This window comes from Apaloderma vittatum, unplaced genomic scaffold, assembly GCF_000703405.1.
Source record: "Apaloderma vittatum isolate BGI_N311 unplaced genomic scaffold, ASM70340v1 scaffold9720, whole genome shotgun sequence".
NCBI lineage: Eukaryota > Metazoa > Chordata > Aves > Trogoniformes > Trogonidae > Apaloderma > Apaloderma vittatum.
Window position 1 is genome coordinate 17,153 of NW_009695031.1, and position 21,094 is coordinate 38,246.

Consider the following 21,094-nt stretch of genomic DNA (forward strand, 5'->3'; position numbering starts at 1 on the left):
GGGAGCAGCCAGGCATGTGTTCCATCACCCAAAGCAGTTGGTCTGGACAGTGGTTGGGTTTTACACGACAAATCCAGCATGTCACCAGATGTATGGAAATGCAATACTTCACAATTATGTCTCCCCAGTGTTGCGGGATTATGCCCGGAGTAGTTATAGCCCAGCACAGACTCTAAAACGATCTTGACCGTGTACTTGTAGGAAGTGATGCTGTCTGGTGAGTTCTCAGCAGGCTTTGCTCTGCAGGTCTCTCCCTGGGCAGGGCTCCCCGCCATGCTGCGGCGATGGGTTGTTGCACTGCCGGCTGCGCCGCGTGATGCCTGACTGGCAGGGAGCCCACTGCGACCAGCAGCTCCAGCGCCCGTGTGTCTCATCACCTGCTAAACACATTATAAAAAAAGAAGAGAAAATAAGTGTTCAGGCCTGAAATGTCTTGTTGGTCTCTCCTCCTAAGTAACAGGTGATAGGACGAGGAAATGGGCTCAAGTTACGCTAGAGGAGGTTTAGATTGGATATCAGGAGAAATTTCTTCACCAAAAGGGTTGTCAAGCACTAGAACAGGCTGACCAGGGGAGTCGTGGAGTCACCATCCCTGGAGGTATTTAAAAGATGTATAGATGTGGTGCTCAGGGATGTGGTCTAGTGGTGGACCTGGCATTGCTAGGTAAATGGTTGGACTTGATGATCTTAAAGGTCTTTTCCAATCTAAACAATTCTCTGATTCTCTAAGTGCTACGTATGGAGTGACGGCAGTGGCTTTACTGTCACAGTGTGCTCCCTGCCTTATCTGTATTTCTTATAATCCTGCTCAAGTGATAGCCACCAGCACTTTGTGACCTCTGCTCTGAGTGGACCCCCGGTCCATCCCAGCCATGCCCAGAACATGGACCACTGTTGCGATCAAGGTTCTTTGAAGCCAGATGCGATGAGGAAACATCACCTTCTTGAGACACCAGTAGCTGTTTCTTTTTCTCCTCTGCCCATTTGAAAGGCTGTGGCTTGGCTTTCCTTTCCCGGAGGGCAGCTAACTCTGCACTCACTTTCTCACCTCTGAACAAGGCAAATGAACAGAAGTCTTCAAATGTGGAGGTGGTTTGAAGTCTGTCCATCCCTTTAGTGTTGGGTTGTTTCAAGGCTTTTTCATTACAGTACAGACTGAGTTGTCAGGAGCGTTCGATACTATGGATTCTGGCAGCACTCCTGAATGATGGGAATGCTTGATGGCTGTCATTTACTGTCGTTTTTTATTTACTCGGCTGGCCTTCATGCCTGGCTTGGGCACTTTATTAATCCAGACAGCACAAATGGATGTGTGTGTTCTTACTTTGCGCTGGGTAGAAAGATGGGTTTTCCCATCTGCTGAAACATTGTCCTCTAAAAAGAATGGGATTGGTCTTAAATGAGTTTTGGAACTAAAAATTCGAATGTAAAACCTGCTCGGGAGCGGGAAGTGTGTCTGTTCCCACAGTTGCTAAAAGGAGGGAGCACAGGGGCTGGCCAGTTGGGTGGGCTGCTTTGGGGCCAGGTCCTGAGCTTTCCAAGCTCCTCATCTAAGGCAAATTCCTTGGATTTGGAGACAAAGAAGCTGAGATTTTTAAAGAAACCCACTTTGCAGTCACTGAAGCGGAGCTTTTGAGTTCAGCTTCATAAGCCATCTGCCCCTCTCTGCTCTAACTCCTTATCTCATCACAGCTTTGATTTTCCAGTGGTGAGACACTAGTTATGAGCACATCATTGAAGGCCTGGAGCTCTGCCTGGTGGAACTGCTCTGAGGATGGATTTTTTTTTTGCCTGCTTCATGTGCTGAGATTTGGTGGGTTTTTTGTCATTATGAATCAGGACCAAAAAAACCCAGAAAGAGCTGTGACACATTTTGAAATAAAAGAGCATGTTCCAAGGTTGGCTTTTTTGCCACCTATTTAATTTTTTAGGATAGTATATGAAGCAGTATGGAAAATATTAATAAAAGCCTAATACTTCAGAAAAAAAAAATTCTCCCACAAAATAGATACTTATCTCTAGTTAAAATGTTTCCCTAGAGAAGAGTGGTGGGAGATCTGGCAGTGTGGCATTTTTTTTTTACTAAAACAACGTTTTTGATCTTTGCAACATGTCGGTAAGTCTCTTGCTGTTTAACACCTTGTCATGTCTACTAATGTATTTCTAGTAACCGCTCGAGCTGCTAATTTAAGTCTCTTGCAGGGCTACTTGGGATAGCATAGCACCAAAGGTGATGCTGAAGGGAAGGCTGGATGGATGCAGGGATCCAAAGAGCTGTTTGTTGACCATGTAGAGGAGAAAAACTTGTCCCTTTGCTGCCTTTTGCCCTCCCCTGCTGCAGGTGCACACCCAGGTCTTACCTCGACGGTTGGTCTGCTCGCAGGCCGCGCCTCCGTAACCTGGTTGACACTGGCAGAAACATGTGTCTCCCACCAAAATGGGTTCGCCGTTGTTCTGGCACGGTCTGCAGTGGCAGGCGTTGAACTCCAGCAAGTAATCGTCCAGAGCCCGTTTCAGGTTTTGCCGTTTGGTTTCCACGTTGCTGAGGTTGCTCCTGCGGAGAATTTCGTGGATGGGCTGCAGCTGTGTAAGATGGAGATGAATAGCATGAAGGTGATTTCAGCTGGGCATCAAGTGAGATGCTACCACACTGCAGTCAGAGAGTTGTGACATTGCTGGATAAACTCAGGGCTCAGATAAAAAACTCATTTGTCTTCCTCGACAGCTCCGTGTGCATCGTGCAAATGCGTTACCACGACTGATGGGCCACGGTGAGAAACCACCGTTCCAATACCTTCCTCATCTTACAGGTTTGTGTGGGGTTGACTTTTCTGGATGTGGCTTTGGGGTTTCAGTCTGGATTCAAATGTTGAATTAACACCCCAGTAAGCCCAGTTTTTGATTGATTTATTAGTGCTTTCACAAGCTCAGAGATTCTTGCATGCTTTTTGCGTTTTTGAACAAAAATGTTTTCTCTAAGAGCTTTGGGCAGTGGGTGTCATCAAAACCTAATGCCAGTCCACCGCTAATGGTGATCAGATCGTGAACCATCCAGTAAATGCTGAGCACGGAGCGTTTTAACTTTCCTGCATTTTACCCTTTAGTGCAGTGAAATAATACTGAGCCATCTACAGCTGTAAGACTCATTTCCAGTGGCAAAATCCAGTTTCCATATCCCATTCAGCAAAAATAGCTCAGTGTGGACAACTGTAATTATAACTTGTCCAACTGAATATTAATATTGAAAGGAATGAAATCTCAGGGCTGGCCTGAGGACACATTCTTATGCTTGCACATCTATGTGTCTGTGGTGCTGTGTGTCCTGACAGGGAATCGGTAGAAACTGATGCCAGACAAGAGCTGGGCATTGTCTTCTAGCACAAGGTGCACTCATGGGGAGGATCAGCCAGGCTTTGGGAAGAGCTCTTAGACAAGTTTGCACAAGCCTGTTTAGCAAACGAGAGGCAGCTGCTGATAAGAGCTGCTGAAGTGGACATGAGCGCTTATCGGCAGCTCTGGTTGCACAGCTACTGCTGAGCTCCGGAGCAGCCAACTGAGAGGTCAGAGCATGGTTTACTGGAAAATTGCAATGAATTTTGCCCAGAACTTGTGCAGAAAGGTGAATAACCTGCAGGTGGAACTGAAAGCACTTTTATGTTATCGGGGCTTTCTGCTGGCAGGATGCTGCCTGGGAAGGTTTGCAGAGTCCCTTTTGCCCTGCTGATAACAGATAATTTCTGATTCCATTTTCCCTCCTGCCACCCTCTGTCAGAGCCAGTGGGTGTGCTTTTAAGTGAAGGTAAGAGGGATGGAAGTGGCAGCATATCCCTGCCGTGACCAAGGTCCTTCCGCCACACCCTGCAGCTGCTCTCTCAGAGCAGACCCGTGGTCACAGAATCATAGAATTACTTAGGTTGGGAAAGACCTTTAAGATTGAGTCCAACCATTAACTCAGCACTGCGAGGTCCACCACTAAACCACGTCCCTAAGCACCTCATCTACACGTAGATTGTAGCATCTTGGGTTAGATGTAACTCCTGAGCTCAGCCAAGGTGTGCCCAGCTCCTCATGCCTCTGCGGTCTCCATCCCTGGATTATTTGTTTGTAAGGATGCTCTTATCTCTTCCTTTCCATCCCCTCTCCCACCTCTGAACCCCTTAGGATGCTTCAAGCAATCTTTCCATTTTATGGGGCATCCAATAAAACAAAAAAGGGGTACAGCTTGGCTGCTTTTGGTGGCCATGGACCCATTGGAGCCACCTGACAAAGCAGCCAGGAACTCCCCCCACTCCAAAAACCCATGGAAGCACTGACAGCTGTACCCACCATGGCCTGCAGAGGTTGGGCATAGCTGCTGTGGCTCTGAGGCAGGTGAACAGCAGGGTGGCGCTTTGCTGGGGGAAGGGAAGACTCCTTCCCCAGCCCCCTGTGAGTCCCCAGCTTATGCAGGAGGGCAGGCAGCATCGGGGAGAGTAATAGGGCTGAACGCAACCACGGAGAGCTATTCATCGGGAAGCTGTTTGGGGACACATCAAAAACTTAACTCGGCAGTAATCCAGCATTAAGCTCCTTGTCCGTCTCCCTGTGGATGCGGTCGGTGGGAGATGTACTCCCCATTGTGAAATGAATAAGAGGTTACCAGATCAGTGGCCCATTACATTTAATCTTGTTCTGTGATGCCATCACAATAAAAATATGAAATGATCTGCTCGGCTACACTTTCATTCCTTATAGCAGCAGAGTTTCTTCAACTGCAGAAAACCCTTACCTCAAAATCAATAACAGCAGGATTATATTTTAATGACCTTCCCCAGTGAAGATACATATTGCCATCCCAACTGTTTAAGAGCCCTCCGCTGTAGCTGGTATCTCCACCTCGAATCCGGGGAATAATATCTTCCACAACTGCACTGTTGCTCTCAGCATCTGAAAAGTTGAATTACAGCCATGTTATTTAGCCACCGTTCTCACACATACACTAGAAATTGCTTAATGGAGGTGAGCTCAGTCGTGCAAGGGATTATCAGTGAGCGGCACTGAGGCTGCCTCCTCAGGTTGTAGAATCACAGAATGGTTTAGGTTGGAAAAGACCTTTAAGGTCATCAAGTCCAGCTGTTAACCTTGCAATGAGAGGTCCACCACTAAACCATGTCCCTAAGCACTGCATCTACGAGTAAATCAATGGGGGCTCAGCATCCCCTCTTCATAGAGGGAGTCCTGCCACATTATAACAAGACAGTTGGTGACAAATTGGGCATCCTAAATACTCTAAGCTGGACCTGAAGAGCCTGCACACCTCTAGCCTTTGTTTCTAGTTAGCACGTGGGCAGTAGGTCACGCTGTCTATAGGTGGTTAAGTGATTTACAAATCTGGATCTTCTTAGCCTCTTTGAGTACTTTCGGTAGTCAATTTTAACTTTAATCGTTACCACGTTGCCCTTCTCATCCATGCCATCATAGCTATAGGGACTGCAGCCTTCCAGCCACCCCTCTATGTGTTTCTCATCCAGGTATTGCTACTTTAGTTCCTGCTCCTTCAAGAGCAATCAGTACTCCTGGAGACTTGGGCCCAAAGTTGCTTTGGACTCATGACTGGGCCTGAGCCGTGGCTGGGATGGCACGAGAGCTCCCTTCTTCGTATCCTCGCATGACCCTGCTTGAATCTCCATGCCCAAGTGACCAAAAGAAGTGATGCAAGATGCCTTAACAGGCACCTGCTCTGCAATCATACCAGTTCTTAGAAATCCATTATTTGCACATTCTGAGGATGTCAGAGATGCTTCCAAATGCTGTTTACTCTCACTGCTTGTAAGGCCAATTGACCAGCCAATGCAGGCACTTATCTCTTCAGCGCTGATGTCTGCAAAACACAAAAAGAAACCAATAAAGTCAGTGACTCATTCTGAGTGGAAGGATGTGCATTTTCCTACTTGTTTGTGGTTTGGGTATTTTTTTTTCTATCAATGAAAAAACATTCGGTTATTGGCATGGCCTATTTTTCAAAATCAAGAGCTAGTCTGGGTAGAGGACAGCCTTTAGTCTTGCAGTGGAAAAACCAATAATTTATTGGGGTATATTGGGCCTATCACATAGTAAGTGAATAGGGAAATGTCTTTACTGGAGAAGTTGTTTCCTTAGAAATTATTAGAAGAAAGCTAAATAATTAACACAAGGCTTCAGGCATGTGTTCCCTTGTTTGGTCTATTCATTTAAAAATAAAACATTATTCTCACAAACTAACTCATGACTAGGGTAAAGCTGGGAACAGCAGCTGAAATCAATAGATCCTCCCTAATTTCCCTAAACTCAGGGTCTGACCGGTATATCAGTGGCTTAAGTAGCAACTTGCAAGAGGTCTGTGTGCTGCCAAAGCCTTACTGCGGGTTGCTGGGCTACTGCTGCTGCCAGCACCACCACATACATCCTGGAAATATGTAACTGGAGACCCATGAAGTAACTACGGAGGGGAGAAGGGGACTAATAAGGTGGTTTCACCAAGGTAAGCAATGTGCATATTTCATGCCGCCTGCTTTTACGTACGCACTTCAGTATACTGCAGATAGAAGGCCATCTTTTTCAGTAGTTAAAAAATCCATTGATTTCAATAAATACAGGTCGTGTAAGTACTAGGTAACTTCTGTATTGCTCTTTTTGTCAGAGGACCTTATAGTGTTTTGCAACAATCAATACCATGGTATTGGAAGGGAGGCACAGAGGCCAGCAGGATTTGTGCATCGTGGCTTAATGGTCTGAAAATTGAACTTCTGGCCGAGCCCCAACTCAGAGCGTTGTCTGCTGAACTGCCTCACCCCAGCACCGGGGAGCAAACTCTTGTCTCGCTTGTGTTGAAAATACTGGTAAAACACCCATAGCTCTGGTTCTGCTCCCTTCTGCACACCCTGCAGGAGGGGATTGCTGGAGAGATGTGGGGCACGGATCTTCTCATCGGTTTGGTGGGTCTCAGCCAGTTGGGGTGCTCAGCATCCCGAGAAAGGGGTTTCAAACTGGTGCAGGCTGAAACATATTCGAGACTTCATCGGGAATTGCATCCAATTGCAAAACTGGGCCCTTGAGAAACATTAAAAGTGTAGCACTCAATTACTTGTGCTAAACCGTTCACCAGTTGTAAACACGGTGGGTAAAGTTCATTCACCCAAAGAACTTGAGTGATTGCTTATCTTGGTGTTGGAGTGCCATAAAATTAAACTTGAGGAACACCCTGATTAATTGATTTGCCGTGGTTCCCGTTGAGTAATTATGTTCAGCGAGGGTCTGTCAATACAATTCGTTATTGGTTGCAGCAAGATCGGGTCTTGATAAATGAAAAGTGGTTATCGTTGCAAAAGGGTGGTCATAGAAAATATTGGCACTTGAGGGGGGGAGCCCTGATAGTTTTTTTATATGATGTAATTTGTGATAGTTAAATGTGCTCGAGTGATAAGATTTACTGCTGCATTTTGAATTAATCAGAATATATGAAGACTCGTTCTAATTTACTCTGTGCATAATGTTTCTCCCATAAATGTTCTTGTAATGTGTGAACACATTATGCTGTTTTCTGCTAAATAATAGAACCATAACAATCTATTTTAAAAACAAGTAATGAAAAATATTGATGGCGGAGCAACAAGGGACCTCATTCTGACATTTGTATTTATTTCACTTATGACCACATCTATACAAGCCCTTGCAGCCTGAAGGCTAGAAATGGGTCTGACAGCAAAACTGCAGTCCTAAGCTCTGCACTGGTGAGTTGTGGTCTGTTCCTGGGTATCTAAACCCAGAATGTGAATTCATTTTCAAAACTCAGATTTCCTGGATACTTAAAATCCAGCTCATGCCTATGCCTAGCTAGATGCTCAGTGACCGCCCAAGCTGCCTGTCATTTAGGGAGGACTCAGCCTAGAGATCTTCTTCCTGGGCATGGGCTCTAGTCACTGGTCTATAAAAAAGAGTACGGTTGTTTTTTTTTCCAGAGCGTTTAAAACGTAGCCTCATGGGCTAGGTGGGCTCTCAGGATACAGAAGTTGAGCTAAAGCAGGTGCCAGGATGCTCAGCCCTGTGGGGACTCAGTGCTACATCTGCAGGCATCTGCAGAGCTGCAAACTCATGTATGAAGCTCTAACCTTAAGACTTGAGCACTTAAATCCTGATCCTGACCATTCCTGAGGGAGGGCAGATAAGCCTCTGGCAAACACAACGCTTTTAGACTGTGGTGGATCAGGCACTGCAGGTAGGTCCTTCTGGGTCTACGTCATGTGCCATAGAGCCTTGCTGACTTGATAAATGTGGACTTTGGGTTAGATGAAAACTACAGAAGTGTGCTACTTTAGAATGAAAATTACATCTCTACTGGGGCACCTTTTTGTCTTTTGCTGAACTTCAACATCCTTCTTTCCAAAGATAAGGCATCTCATAGCAGTAAATCTCCTCATTATATACACAGCAAGCACAAGAGAAAGCAGAATAATAGCCTCCCTCCACATGCTCAATTCATTCTTCCTCTGAAATTGGCAGTCTGCTTCCTGAAGACTTGCTTGCCAAAATCTTGTTCACTTCCACATCACTCACTCTTCAAAGTGAATAAATGATTTGAAGAGGCATCATGTTTCCAAACATTAGTAGTTCAGGAACTTGGTGAAATTTCTCTGAATCGGTAATTTCTTATGGAAGAATTGGCATGGTTAACACTCAATATGGGGTGCACAGTTTTCCTAGTGCTGATGGTACCAAACCATTTCAGACCAGAGGCAGAATTTGGGGCAGAACAATGGAAATAAATGGAATTACACCCAATTGCACCTGTTCTCCAATTTTCTTTTGTGTATAAGTCCAGCCTGGAGTTACCGAGGCAGCGTTACACACAGCACAGTGGAGTGATTGTCCTTAGCGGTAGCGGGATCTATTGTGTTGTCAACACCTTTGCAAAAGTTGACAATCCGGTTAGTGTACTAAAGTACTGTATTATTGTTCTGCATTTTATGTTTTTGATAAGGAAAAATGTTATGCTTTGACTCACCAGTAATGGCTATTCTTGCTCTCTAGGCATCTGCAGTGGGTATTTTCTGTAACTGAGATTTAGAGGTATGGCTCTCCAGCCTCATATACTCTAATTTGTTGCGAACTGGAGCTAACAGAGGTCTGTTAGTCTTCACATATGACACTAACCAGAGTAAAGTGGCAGAGACATTGCCAACTGCAGTGTGTTGCTTCCATTTGCAGAAAATTGAAACCCTCACTATTAGTGAGGGGGCTATCTTTCTTCAAAGGGAGTTTGCAGCCCTTGAGCGTTCATGAGAATGGCCAGAATAAAGGCTATAAGAAACAGGAGAAGTTCAGAGAAGCCTAGCAAGTGACACTGAAAGAAAGGGAGAAAAAAATGCTCAGGTTCCTTCCTGAACTACCAAAATCTTACCCCAATTCTTCTGAAATTAGATCAGGAAGCACGTTTTATGACACTCAAGCTTAGCCCCTCCTGTGATGTGGCCAGTAGTGCATCCATCTCATGGACAACATGCAGACACCCCTAGTCCACCCCCATCGTGCTTTTTTGGGCTTGTGGCAAGCGTGTGTTTATCACGTGATGGGACATGCCAGCCAGCTCAGTGAAGGGGTGCTCATGGACACCCACCCTCCCAGGGCGCAGGGACATGATGACTGTGGGGAGCAGCCAGAGCCGGATGAATTACTGTGGTGGACTGGACCCACATCATGGCCACCAGGTTGGAAATGTCTGGTTTAGAGCAGAAGGTTGTGAACAGCGGATATCTTGATATTTTCTAACCTTTTCTTCTCATTTCCTCCTTGTTAATGACAAGGATATACTCAAAGACACCTCCCAGAGTGCCAGATGTCATGAAATGGGTGCCGTAGTCATTGATGAATTTGGCATACATGCCATAGTTGTAGGTCTCTGGAAGCTCCTGCAGGGAGAGCAGCACATCTTCATCCAAAACAATGTTGTCCCTTCTCATCTTGAAACGGGCTGTCTGCACCTTTGTTACACCTCTCATGAATACAACCTCCTGCAGGTAGAGAAAAGAGGAGCCGCTGCTCAACATTAGGTTTAAAAAAAATAAAAAATAAAAGAAGTCTTTTCTAGTCTTTAGGTTTGCAGAAGAGAGCCTGAATCTCTGGCAGTCAGCTTATGTTGAAGGCATTAAAACAAGCCCGGCATTAAAACAAGCTCATCTTTAAATGAAATCAGTGGTAATTCATTTTTAGAGTGTCTTCTTGGTTTGAGTTGGGTTTTTTTATGGATGTGAAAATACAATCAAAATCGGGCTCCACATGACTCCCCTCCACCCTCCCTTTCTGCTACATCTTTTTTCTGGTTTCTTTTCCATCCTGTTTATTCCCTTTTGCTTTTTTCACAGTGATGCAGGATGAGGACTCAAGTCCAGCCCAGCCTGGCAGTGGGGGGATTCCCCGGTCAGGAAGGTGCTGAAAGAGGGGAGGATTTTCTGGGTATTGCCACCAGATTCACTACTCCCCTTTGAGATGAGCCATTGCCTTGGACAAGGCTCCAGTGCAACTGGAACAGCCCTTTAAATGGTTCCTTCAATAACTGATCATTATTTAGCTGCAAACATCATGTGGGTGTAAACAAGGGCACAGTAAATGCTATAAAGGCACCCATATCAAACAGCTTTTAAGGGCAGAACACCATCAAAGTAATTCTTCTTTATTGTTTTCTGTCAGCAGCCATGAGAGAAGTAGAGATAGGGCTCACGGTAAATGTGGGAAATACCAGGACTCATGTTATTAGATCGGAAAGAGGTCATCACAGCTAGTCCATGATGTAAATCCACTGTGAGAAATACACCCTATTACTGGCTTCTCTTTTTTCTTCAGCACGGTATTTTAACCTCCCATAAAAAGTAGCATATTTCCCCATCATAAAGCAGCTTGTATTAATTTGAACAAGATGTATTTGCTACCACAGATCATTCCCTGAGGACAACTGTTTTGATCAACATCTTGGTATTTCCTCCTCCCTCATCACCACTTTAAGCATTTTTTTATTTATGTGCTTAATGTAGCCATGAAACAGGATGGGGTGAGATGACATGTGTTGCGGTACTTCGTAATTCAATTTTATTCCCACTCCCTGTTTGCTAAAACGCAATAAGAACAACAAACAGGATTACTAACGATCATGCATTTGCAATTACACGAACAAATTAAGGTACAATTACTACGAGTTGAAGAACGCAATTGAGAGAATAAACTGACGTAAGTTACAGCCAGACCATGCGATGCACAGATGACACGAGTGGAGCATATGCATCACTGGTTTTTTTTTATTCCTTACCTTTGCAGTATATTCAGTAAAATTCTTCAGGGATCCTTTGCCACCTGATAAAGTGAAGCCCAGATTTATCTGGAAAAGTGACTTTCCAGGCCCAATTCCAATGGTAAAGCCTTTTGTTCTGGATTTATCACTTTTAAGGGCATCAAGCAGATCCTTTAAATCATCGTAAAACTCAAAAGCAAATCCAGAATCAGCATGAGCCTAAAGTAAAAGGACCAGACATTAATTTTTCAGATACTTCCCTTCTGTTTTAATCTCTCTTTGAGGAGCTGATGGTGCCTCTATTGAAGCCCGTGATGCTCCTGACCGGACCGTTAGTGAACATGGACTAAAATATTAAGTCATGTGCCATTTTGTTTGGAAAAATGTGAGAAATGTGGACAAAAAGCCACGCATTTTGCTTCATCGGTCTCCAGGCAGGGGAAAGGTTTGTATTTAGCCGCCCAAAGCAGTACTGCTACAGGCACACCTGGTAATGGTACCTACTGGGCAAGCTTGACAACTTCCCATTATAAAACCCTCTTTCCAGTTCCTTACAGCTCTGCCAAATCCTCACGATTTGGACTGAATTTTTATTTTCTCTCTCCAGCCTGCTTCTGGGTGAATTTATTTAGGGAAAAAAGTCAACAACAGTGAACAAACATTGTTTTGCCTGTGACCTTTTCCTTGACAGCTCTACTATGCCGGCGCGTGGAATTGAGCAGCTTTGCTGAATCCGGGCTGTGCCATTTGCCATCTCTGTGAAAAGCCAACTCAATTGCCAACACTGAACAAATGTCTCATGTCATTGTGCGTGACTTCCTAGACCCCAGCAGGTAGTGTCTCTCAGCACTTGACCATGGTGCAGATGTCCCTCCACTGCTAGCAGCAGATAAAGGGAGAAGAAAATGTGGACCATGAGGGACCATGCCTGCTGGGAGGACATGAAAGCCAGGTGCATTGTGGCTGTGATATTCACCTGGAATGTTGTTTTCATTCATTCATGTCAAAAAACATGATAAATATTTAACAGTGTGGCCAAGGCATCCACTTGCAAAGTGGGACAACCAGTTGTAAGTTCAGTCTCTCGATCTACTTAGCTCATTCTCCAGCGTCAGAGGTGACTCCACAGAGTACAGACATTGTGATACACAGTGATGGTTTTCAAGACCTCTGTCTCCTGCAGAATTTGGATTTATGTCCCTTGTAGCCATACCATAGACTTGATCTCCTTTCAGGTCATTGCTCCTGTCTTACACACAGCCAACTTCATCCCCAGAGAGGCAAGTGGCTTGTGCAAACTCTACAGCTCATTAATAGCAGAATTTAGAGAAAACCCATTTCTCTTGGCTCTGGCTAGGCCAGAATAAGCAGTGACGAGGCCTGGATGATAAAGCACGTTAATTCCTTGATGTGCCATAAAACAGCATTTATATCCTCGGTTGCCTGTTGTCTTGGGGACAGCTAGAGAAAGGTACCTTGAAAGACAGCCTATAGTGAATGATAACATGCACCTAATAATAGTCTTCATAGGAAGTTTGGCTTTTAGCTGGGAAAGCATTGCTAAATTTGGCCAGCTGAAGGACTTACCAGAAATTGGTATATGTGGAAGTTGTACGGTTTGCGGAAATACTTCTCATCGTCCCCATAGTACAGATGTTCACATGCGGCATCGTACTTCAGCTCCCTCCACTTTCCGTTGTAGACGTACTCACAGTGGCCTCCAAAAAAATTTGGGTCATATATGTACTGGCTCTCTTCCTGTGTTAGGATATTGTATCTTGGAAAGAAGTAGTATTCACAAAGTTATCCTTAGCTCCTGTTTTATTTACCCAACAGTCTCTGTCACCGTTCCTGTTCTCCTGACACTACAAGTTATCTATCCCTAGGTCTCTGACTTTGAGTTTGGATAGCACCTAAAACCTAACAGTTGGGTTTATAATCTCCTTGCTATCTCCTTTCCAAAGCTAGCAGGAGACAAACAGCCTTTTTATTTCCATGACATTTTTTTGGACTCCTGTGCTAGAAAGGGAAGAAATCAGTTAAGTTGTCCAGTCCATTTCAGTAAGTACGGTGATGAAAGTCCCAAAGTCCTGGAATTCCTCCAGGTCCCTCATGAGCCTAATGCATCTCACTGTCACACTGTGTTTCCTGGCATTCCCTGTAATTGTTTTCTATCTTAATTTCATCTCCTTCCTTTTAATAATGGTCCTGTATCTCAGGGGATTTAGTACCCTCCCTAGACTTGCAGTCTGCTTGTGCTTTGCCAAGTCTCTCACTTATTATTTCTTTACGCCTGTTTCTTCCTGCTCTCCAGCCACCACAACTGCTGCCATCTGAAATCCCGCCTATTACTTCATATTCCCCGTAATTCCATGGCCCAGAAATGAAAGCATTATTCAAACTAGACAGCAGCATTGCTCCTCACAACAGGGAATCGCCTTTAAGACTAAGAGAGTAAATGCTATCGCTTTTGTGTTTTCTGCGGGAGAAACACGCCAGAGAGCAATATTAAATGGGGTGCTCAGTGAAAAAATAATATGTGTCTTGAAAAAACTTTGATGGATTCTCCCAGGCCCTGGGCCAGAGAGCCAATTATCTTCTGGACTCTGGAGAGTGTTGGAAGGAGTTGATGGGGCAGTTATCTAATGGCTGACTAGATTCTCGTACTGTAGCCCATGTTCTCCAAGTGAAACTAAGCAGTATCTTGGCTAAAATACAAGATCTAAAACAAGAATGTCACAATTTCCCTTTAAACTCATTCTGGGTTCCTTTCTTCCATGTACTACCTAACCACAATTTGAGACTGATTACAGTAAAACTTGTTCATAGGTAGATGTATTTACCCTGCGTATATTCATGTGAAGCTCAGGCTCTCTGCCTTGAACCTGTGCTCTGAAGTCCTAAATCCTGGAGTTAAGTCTTCTCCTTAAGGATGAACACCACCAGAATGTTGCAACTCTAAATTCTCCTATTTGCTTTAAGATATTGCTTTTATCAGTGAGATAAGTGGGACATATTTTTACATGAGTATAAAGAGGATATTGCAAGTAAGGAGTGGCTGGAAGGGGCCAAGTAAATCCGAGACAGTATTTGGAATAAAAGCTAGGACGAACCCTCTTGTTGCTCATGGTTGTCTGGGACTAGCTCTCCTTTGGGGTTTCTACAGCAGCTTATAAATTCATAGAGCGCTGCTATTATTAGTAAAGAGCAATATGAAAACCTGAGTTCACTTTTGATTGTGAGAGTAGCAGCTATTGATCAATTACTCACCCTTGGGCTGCTTTTTCAGACCCTGGGACTGGGAACTGATGTTCACAAGGGCTTTCAATATCTTCATCCTCACAGTTATCCTCATCAGACCCATCTCTGCAGTCTGGCTCCCCATTGCAGACAAGATGCCGTTTAATACAGCGACCTGAAGCGCACAGGTACAGGCAGTCACTCATCTGCCCTTCAGAAAACCTTTTGGGCACCGTGCGCTGATTGTGCTTTTTTTCACCCGTATCTCGGGGTCACAAGAAGTCATACTGGGTTTTAAACAGGATCGTCCTCAATGGGAGCTTCTTGGGAAGAGGTTTCCTTTTGCAAAACCTGGAGCAAGCACAGCTCAGAGTCCAAACTGGCCACTCCTTTGGGGTCCCATGGGATGGGAATCTAGAGATCACCTCCCTGGCCTGATTTTATTATCTACAATCACACTGTTGGAAGGGAACTCCAGGAAGCAATAACTTGGCTCCATTGCAGGAGATATGTCCTAGTTTGAGGGCAGCAGGATAAAAGTTCTCTGGGACTCCTGGCACAGGTGTCAATCACAGTCGGGGAGGAAGGGTACCTGTGCCTATGGGGAGGAGAGGATGGGTCAGGTGACCTAAATGGACCAATCATGGTGTTTCTTCCCATGGTGCTCAGTATAAAAGGGCCTCTAAGACAAGCCTTGGGGCTTTTAGTTCTGCTGTGTTGGGAGGATTGCTGTTGGCTGTCCATCACACCTCACTGTGCTGCTGGTGTTTGTTGGGACAGGTTGTCTTGTCCTGCCTCCCTGGGTGGGAGCTCTTTTTCTGGGTTTTTTGGGCTATTGTGGGGGCTCAGGCACTCCCATCTGCTGCTGAATCTGCTTTTCCTTTGCTTGGAACCTTGGTGTCATGGGTTTAAGTTAGAACACAGGAAGTTCCACCTCAACATGAGGAGAAACTTCTTTACTGTGAGGGTGCCTGAGCCCTGGCACAGGCTGCCCAGAGAGGGTCTGGAGTCTCCTGCTCTAAAGACTTTGAGAACCCACTTGGTTGCTTTCACCTACTCTGGGTGATCCTGCTCTGGCAGGGGGGCTGGACTAGATGATCTCTAGATCTTCCAACCCTGAACATTCTATGATTCATATTAACATATTCTTTTGTATATTTGAATATATTTACATGCTTGTATAATACCTATATATAGTTCAATGTCTTTGTTGTTATTCTAAGTGTTATTTTCTTTTTCGTTATACTGCTTCAAATTTTTCCAACTTCACAGTCTGTCTCCATAGTTCCTCTGTTTTCCTCCCTGGGAGGATGGTGGTGGGATAGCAGAGAGCACCTGTCAAAGTTTAGTGGCCAGCCCAGCCTTAAACTGCAACAAGGTGTTTGGGGAGTTTATTGCAATAATTATAGCTCCAGAATGGATATTTGCAGGAAGGGCCAATTGAAAGTTCTTTTGCTTCTGGGAGCAAGGAGAAAGCCTTGCCATGACATTCATGGCAGGAGGGGACTGGCACTGCTGCCTTTGGCTCAATGGAGTGATGGTGACCTACTCCAGCTGATGAGCTGGTTGCAGAGCTGCTGCATATTTCTAAATTCCAATGATGGGATTTTCATTAAATGCTCAAGATGGGAGCCATTTGTGTAGAAACAAAAATCTTTCATGGCTAGTCAAACTTTCTGAGAACTGCCACGTTATATCCCAATCCTCAGAGCTGGGGATGGCTAAAAATAAATCAATCACCCCAACAGATTGCTAGTTGGATTCATGATTGAACTATGTCTTTTGCAGAGGGAGGAAGTGGTGTGTTGTGAGAGCGGTGGTGCCCGTGGAGGGGGTTGTGAATGTATAGCACAGCAGTTGGAGCAGGATATTTCTACTCTCTTTGTTCCACTGAAAAATTAACCTTTTCCATGTCACACAGCCTTCTGTTCTGTCCAAATCTAAGTGTAATGTGGATTTCTGTAAAAGTGGGGAAAAAAATCCCAAAGATGGGAAAATTTCCTGCTTTCTCTTGTACTGCTTGACCATCCCACTGGCTATCAAAGCTCTGCCCATGGCAGGGGATTGATTCCACCCAGGACCCACAACCTTTTTGGGCAGAGGTTCACTCACCTGTTTCCTCACACCGAAAGTCCTTCCCGCAGCCGGGGGGGTTGATGCACGTCGTCTCGGCACGGCAAGCTTGCTCGTCCCAGAGATGCCCTGTGCATCGCTGCCCTGCGAACCCTGCTGGCTGCACCAGCCTCCGGTACCGGTGCTGAACCCCATGAGAGAGAAAAAACACCCTCAACTCCTAAATTATATCCCCCAGAGACATCACCTCCATGGGCTATGGAGAAACTAAAGCTATTGCTTTTGTCTGTATTATTTTGTGTGTGTGTGTGTGTGCCTCCCCAAATTTGGATGTGATAGAGGAAAGTCATCAGAGAGGTGGAAGCTCAGGAGATTTGCCTGAAGTTCATTCAAGTAAATCTTGGAGGGCGGGGAGTTGGGGAGAGGGGGGATGGAATGACTGTTTTTGAAAAAAATCTCTTCCCTGTTTTATACCTTGGAGATAATATGGAATTTTTCCAGCTTTGTCCTGGAATGTAACAGGCTCAGATGGACACAGACATTAATTATAACACTGATCCTGCAATGTTTCTGATGGATTATTAATGAGAATTGCTGTTTTTTAAACTAGGAAGGGAAAAAAAAAAAGGACAGAGAGGAGAGCCAAATAATTTACTGATTATAAGCACAGGAATGAAAAAAGGCAAGGGTATAAACTCAGTAGAAAGCAAAAATTATGTCAGGTATTTGAAAGTAAAGTCTTGAATTATGGAGACATGTGAAATGATATAAAAAATTGAGAACAGGAGCTGATGAATGAAGGCTTCTTCTAATTTCTTTTTGTTGGAATGTTTGCATTAAGCATCAGGGGATACCTAATTAAATCTGAAATAGAAAAGGAAGAAAGTCTTGGGCAAATATTCTAGCCTGATTCTTCTACCGTTTGCCTTGATTTTGCATTTTGCTGGTCTGCTGCCTTAAAAGAATTTATTCCCCAGTTTACACCAGGGTAAGTAAGAGCCTCTCTAGGAGAGGAGCATCTCCATCATAATTGGATGAGTTTACTGGATGCTTCAGAATGATGAATATGTATAATATATATAATTAATGTGTGTACATCCTCATCACAGGCACATCTGAAGATAAATGAATACATTATAGTGGAGTCTTACTTTTTTCTCTTGGCAAGGAAAGCAATCAGTCCATGCTGACCACTGGCTCAGCTGGCAGTCGACAGGAGCTGGAGAATTAACATCTCTGCTGCTTCTTCTAAGGAGGGGAAGAGATAGTGGTCTGAGGTCTTTGAAGTTGTGTTCTAAAGAGAAGGCTAGCAGGGAGAGAATGATCTCTGTGTGTGTTTTTTCCACCAGGAACCTATTTTGTAGGAAACTGGAAACATCCCTTAGCAAGGATGGCTGTACTACCCAAGATGTTCTATCCAAGTATTTCCCCATCAGAATGGGAGCAGGGGCAGGACCTGAACATTTTAGGTTGGGTTTCCTGCTCTCCCAAGAGATCCTGGCCTTTTGCAATAGGTAGTTTGCAATAAAATAAGTGTAACTCGCATATATAAGACCAAACATGCTGAGTAAACAGAAGTAATGTTGAGAAAAGGATGCTTTTAAGGAACAGCTTTTTTTGTTGTTTATTTATTTCTTCTAAAAAGCACATCACAAACTCCAGCAGTAATGGTATTTGTCACCTTGGGCCTATTCCGAAATCTGATGATTTCACCCACCTTTACGCCCTTGTGAACTCATGGTCAGTATTTTTTTTCAGACGGCAGGGTCTAATTCCCATGAGCTTTGCGGAGGAGTGGGGATGGCCGCACCAACAGTGCTGAGAAGGCAAGGTACAAAGCCACGTTGCCTGTAGGAATTTGTTGGTTGACCATTTCTAAAAGGTAATACATAAATTCTGAGAAGCGAGAGAGAGGTATAAAAGCTGGAAATGGCAAGAGTAGCATATTGCAATGGCCCTTGAAACAGACTCTGTGATTACAGTGAATATCATTATACAACAGCAAGAAAATACTTCTCTTGCCGCCCAGCCCGGTTGTTATGATCTCTATTACAATCTTTATTTGTATAATGTGTTTCTTTGTCTTGAGGAGCAATCTGTGGCGTGTCAATACAACTCTGTGTTTGCCACAGCCTTTGAAGCACTTTAAGGGGTTATTCTGAGCCAAAATATTATTATTATTATTTTGGATGATTAACTAATGAGTACTGTATTACTTAAGAGACTGCTGTCCAAAGAGAAATATTGATAATTAGCAAAGGTACAGAGCACGTTGGGGATTCATCAGAGGCTGTAGAAGAGAGACTTACTGAATGAAAGGCACAGCAGCTCAGCAAGGGAGCCTGTGGATGCAGATCAGGGGTGTGAGATAGAAAACCCACTGTGTCTCCAGGAAAACAACGGGAGCCTGCAGACAATTGCAGAGCTGGAGGACTCGCACCTATTGATGCCTTTTTGCTCTGACAGGAGGATTTGTGGGCTGTATCCTTCAGCACTTCACCAAGTACTTAATTGGCTCACCTTCGATTGGATTTTACATTTACCTCTTCATTATTCTGCCTTGTTTGATAAGTTCATCAAACATCAGAAATCTCGTCTTTGTTCATTTTCAAAAGGGATTATCGGAATAAGCCTTCATAATTAAGTGTATCACTACCACTTTTTTTTCCCCTTTCCTCCTTCTCTTTGTCTCCATGTTCCAATTATTACTGATACCTTTTTTTGATCCTTCTAAATCATATTTGCCTTTAGAACAAGCCTGAAATTAATAGCTGTAGAAAAAAAAAATCCAACCATTTTGCTGTCATAACACTATAGCTTTAGAAAAAAAGTAACTTGTTTATTCCTTTCCTTCAAAGCCCAAGTGACACTTCTATAGGTTAATGCTATTGTTCAGGGGAAAGAAAAAGAAGAAGTATGAGAATCTGGCTTAGGTTGAAAATTGGGTTATTCATATGCACTTGTGAGCATTGCATTCTCAAATGCAAAATAATTATAATGAACAAGAATATGAAAAATATTCACTTGTGATTCATCCTATGTAGGGGATTCATTTCAAGAGCCCAAACCCAGTACAGTAATTTTGGTAAGGAAGTTTAAGAAAGCTTAATAGTCATCTGCAGAAGAAATAACATTGTGCAAACAGTTCATATAAGAAGGAATTATGATGCCTAGCTTGGCCTTTGAACAACTGCCAATGCTTTTCTATTTTATTCTTTTTTTCCCCCTTGGAAGCTGTTTACAGAGAGCACGGTGTGCACATGCCTCAAGTCAGGACAGAATTGATGGGCTGACTGACTTCTCCATAATTTCTATATGTAAAGTTGAGGTGAGGAGGGGGGAAATGGTCTTACCTCTGGGAAGGTGATGCCTTGAGCTCCCTGTGGGCTGCACCCGTGGCTTGTTGCGCCGTTAAAGCCAGCGAACACAGAGATGGAATCAAAATCAAAGGAGAAAGCAGCTGCCACATTGCTTTTCCGTATGTAAATGTTTGCTTATAGCTTAGCTGCAAACAAGAGCTTTAGGCTTCAGGATGCTTTGGGGTGAGCACTGCTAGAAGAAGCACAGAGCCCACCGGCCTCCGAAATGCTGCAGTAAATCATTGACAAGGGCACAGATCGAATCGCAAAGTATCAGGACACATCCCAGAGGCCTTTGCCCTTTTGGAAACAAACCTCCAGCTCTTCGGCAAGGGAATATATTAAACTGTGCGACTATATCCACATTAAAGTCAATCAAGTCGTATTGCAGCAGTGTGTGTCTTATCCAGCCTGCACCCTCCTTTTAATTTTCAGGAGGAGGAAACTCACTTTATTTCCCACAGTGACTTAACTGTAATTTTGCTGTGCCTGGCTGCTGACCAGGGAGAAGCTTTCCAGTACAGCAAATTGAAGACTATCATAAAATTGTGTTATGAGGAACATGTTCCCTCCAGATATGTCAAGGAATTGTCAATTCAACTTCTTCTCATTGCCATCCCCGTAAGACAGTGTCCCATCTCTGAAGCTGATGTCAATTATCACCTGGATTTTGGATGACCTCCGGTGTCACTGGGACATGAGAATCTTTGATTTTAATGTGATTTGGGATGAGGAAGAAGCCCCTAAACCTGAAATTGTGTATGACCCGTGTGCTGTGCAAGCCCATCAGTTAGCGATGGCTCTGATGCTTTTAGCTGGCTGGGATCTTAACACAGAAACAGTTGATATGCACAAGTATAAGAAAGGAATACCACAGAAAGCAAGAACACCATGGGTTATTTATTATTAAAATAATAGTCACAAGATGAGAATATTTAGGTTTCACGTGTTGGAAGAGTGAGAAGATGGCCACTGGGAAGGCACTTTGTCATGCTATAGCCCAAATTACCCCATACCTGGTTCCTCAAGCTTGCACGCTGCCTGCAAAATTCCCCTGAGGGCTCCTGGGCAGGGACAAAAATGCACAAGAAATCAATAACTTCCTTAGATGTTAGTTAAAATCAAA

At 44.1% G+C, this 21,094-nt stretch overlaps 1 protein-coding gene across 2 annotated transcripts; it reads right to left on the reverse strand.

Annotated features, from left to right (window-relative positions):
- Window positions 1-225: 225 nt before the first annotated feature.
- C8A (complement component 8, alpha polypeptide) lies at window positions 226-20,078 on the reverse strand. Of its 2 annotated transcripts, none has more exons than XM_009869640.1 (11): window positions 19,963-20,078; window positions 17,761-17,857; window positions 16,649-16,793; window positions 14,567-14,711; window positions 12,884-13,073; window positions 11,315-11,515; window positions 9,785-10,025; window positions 5,732-5,860; window positions 4,769-4,926; window positions 2,361-2,583; window positions 226-377 (listed from the first exon to the last, which is right to left on the reverse strand). In XM_009869640.1, the coding sequence occupies exons 1-11, from the start codon at window positions 20,076-20,078 to the stop codon at window positions 226-228; spliced, it is 1,797 nt and encodes a 598-aa protein (XP_009867942.1). The 2 variants fall into 2 exon arrangements, with proteins under 2 accessions (XP_009867942.1, XP_009867934.1); XM_009869632.1 differs by having other exon boundaries at window positions 4,769-4,938.
- Between the last annotated feature and the right edge of the window lie 1,016 nt (window positions 20,079-21,094).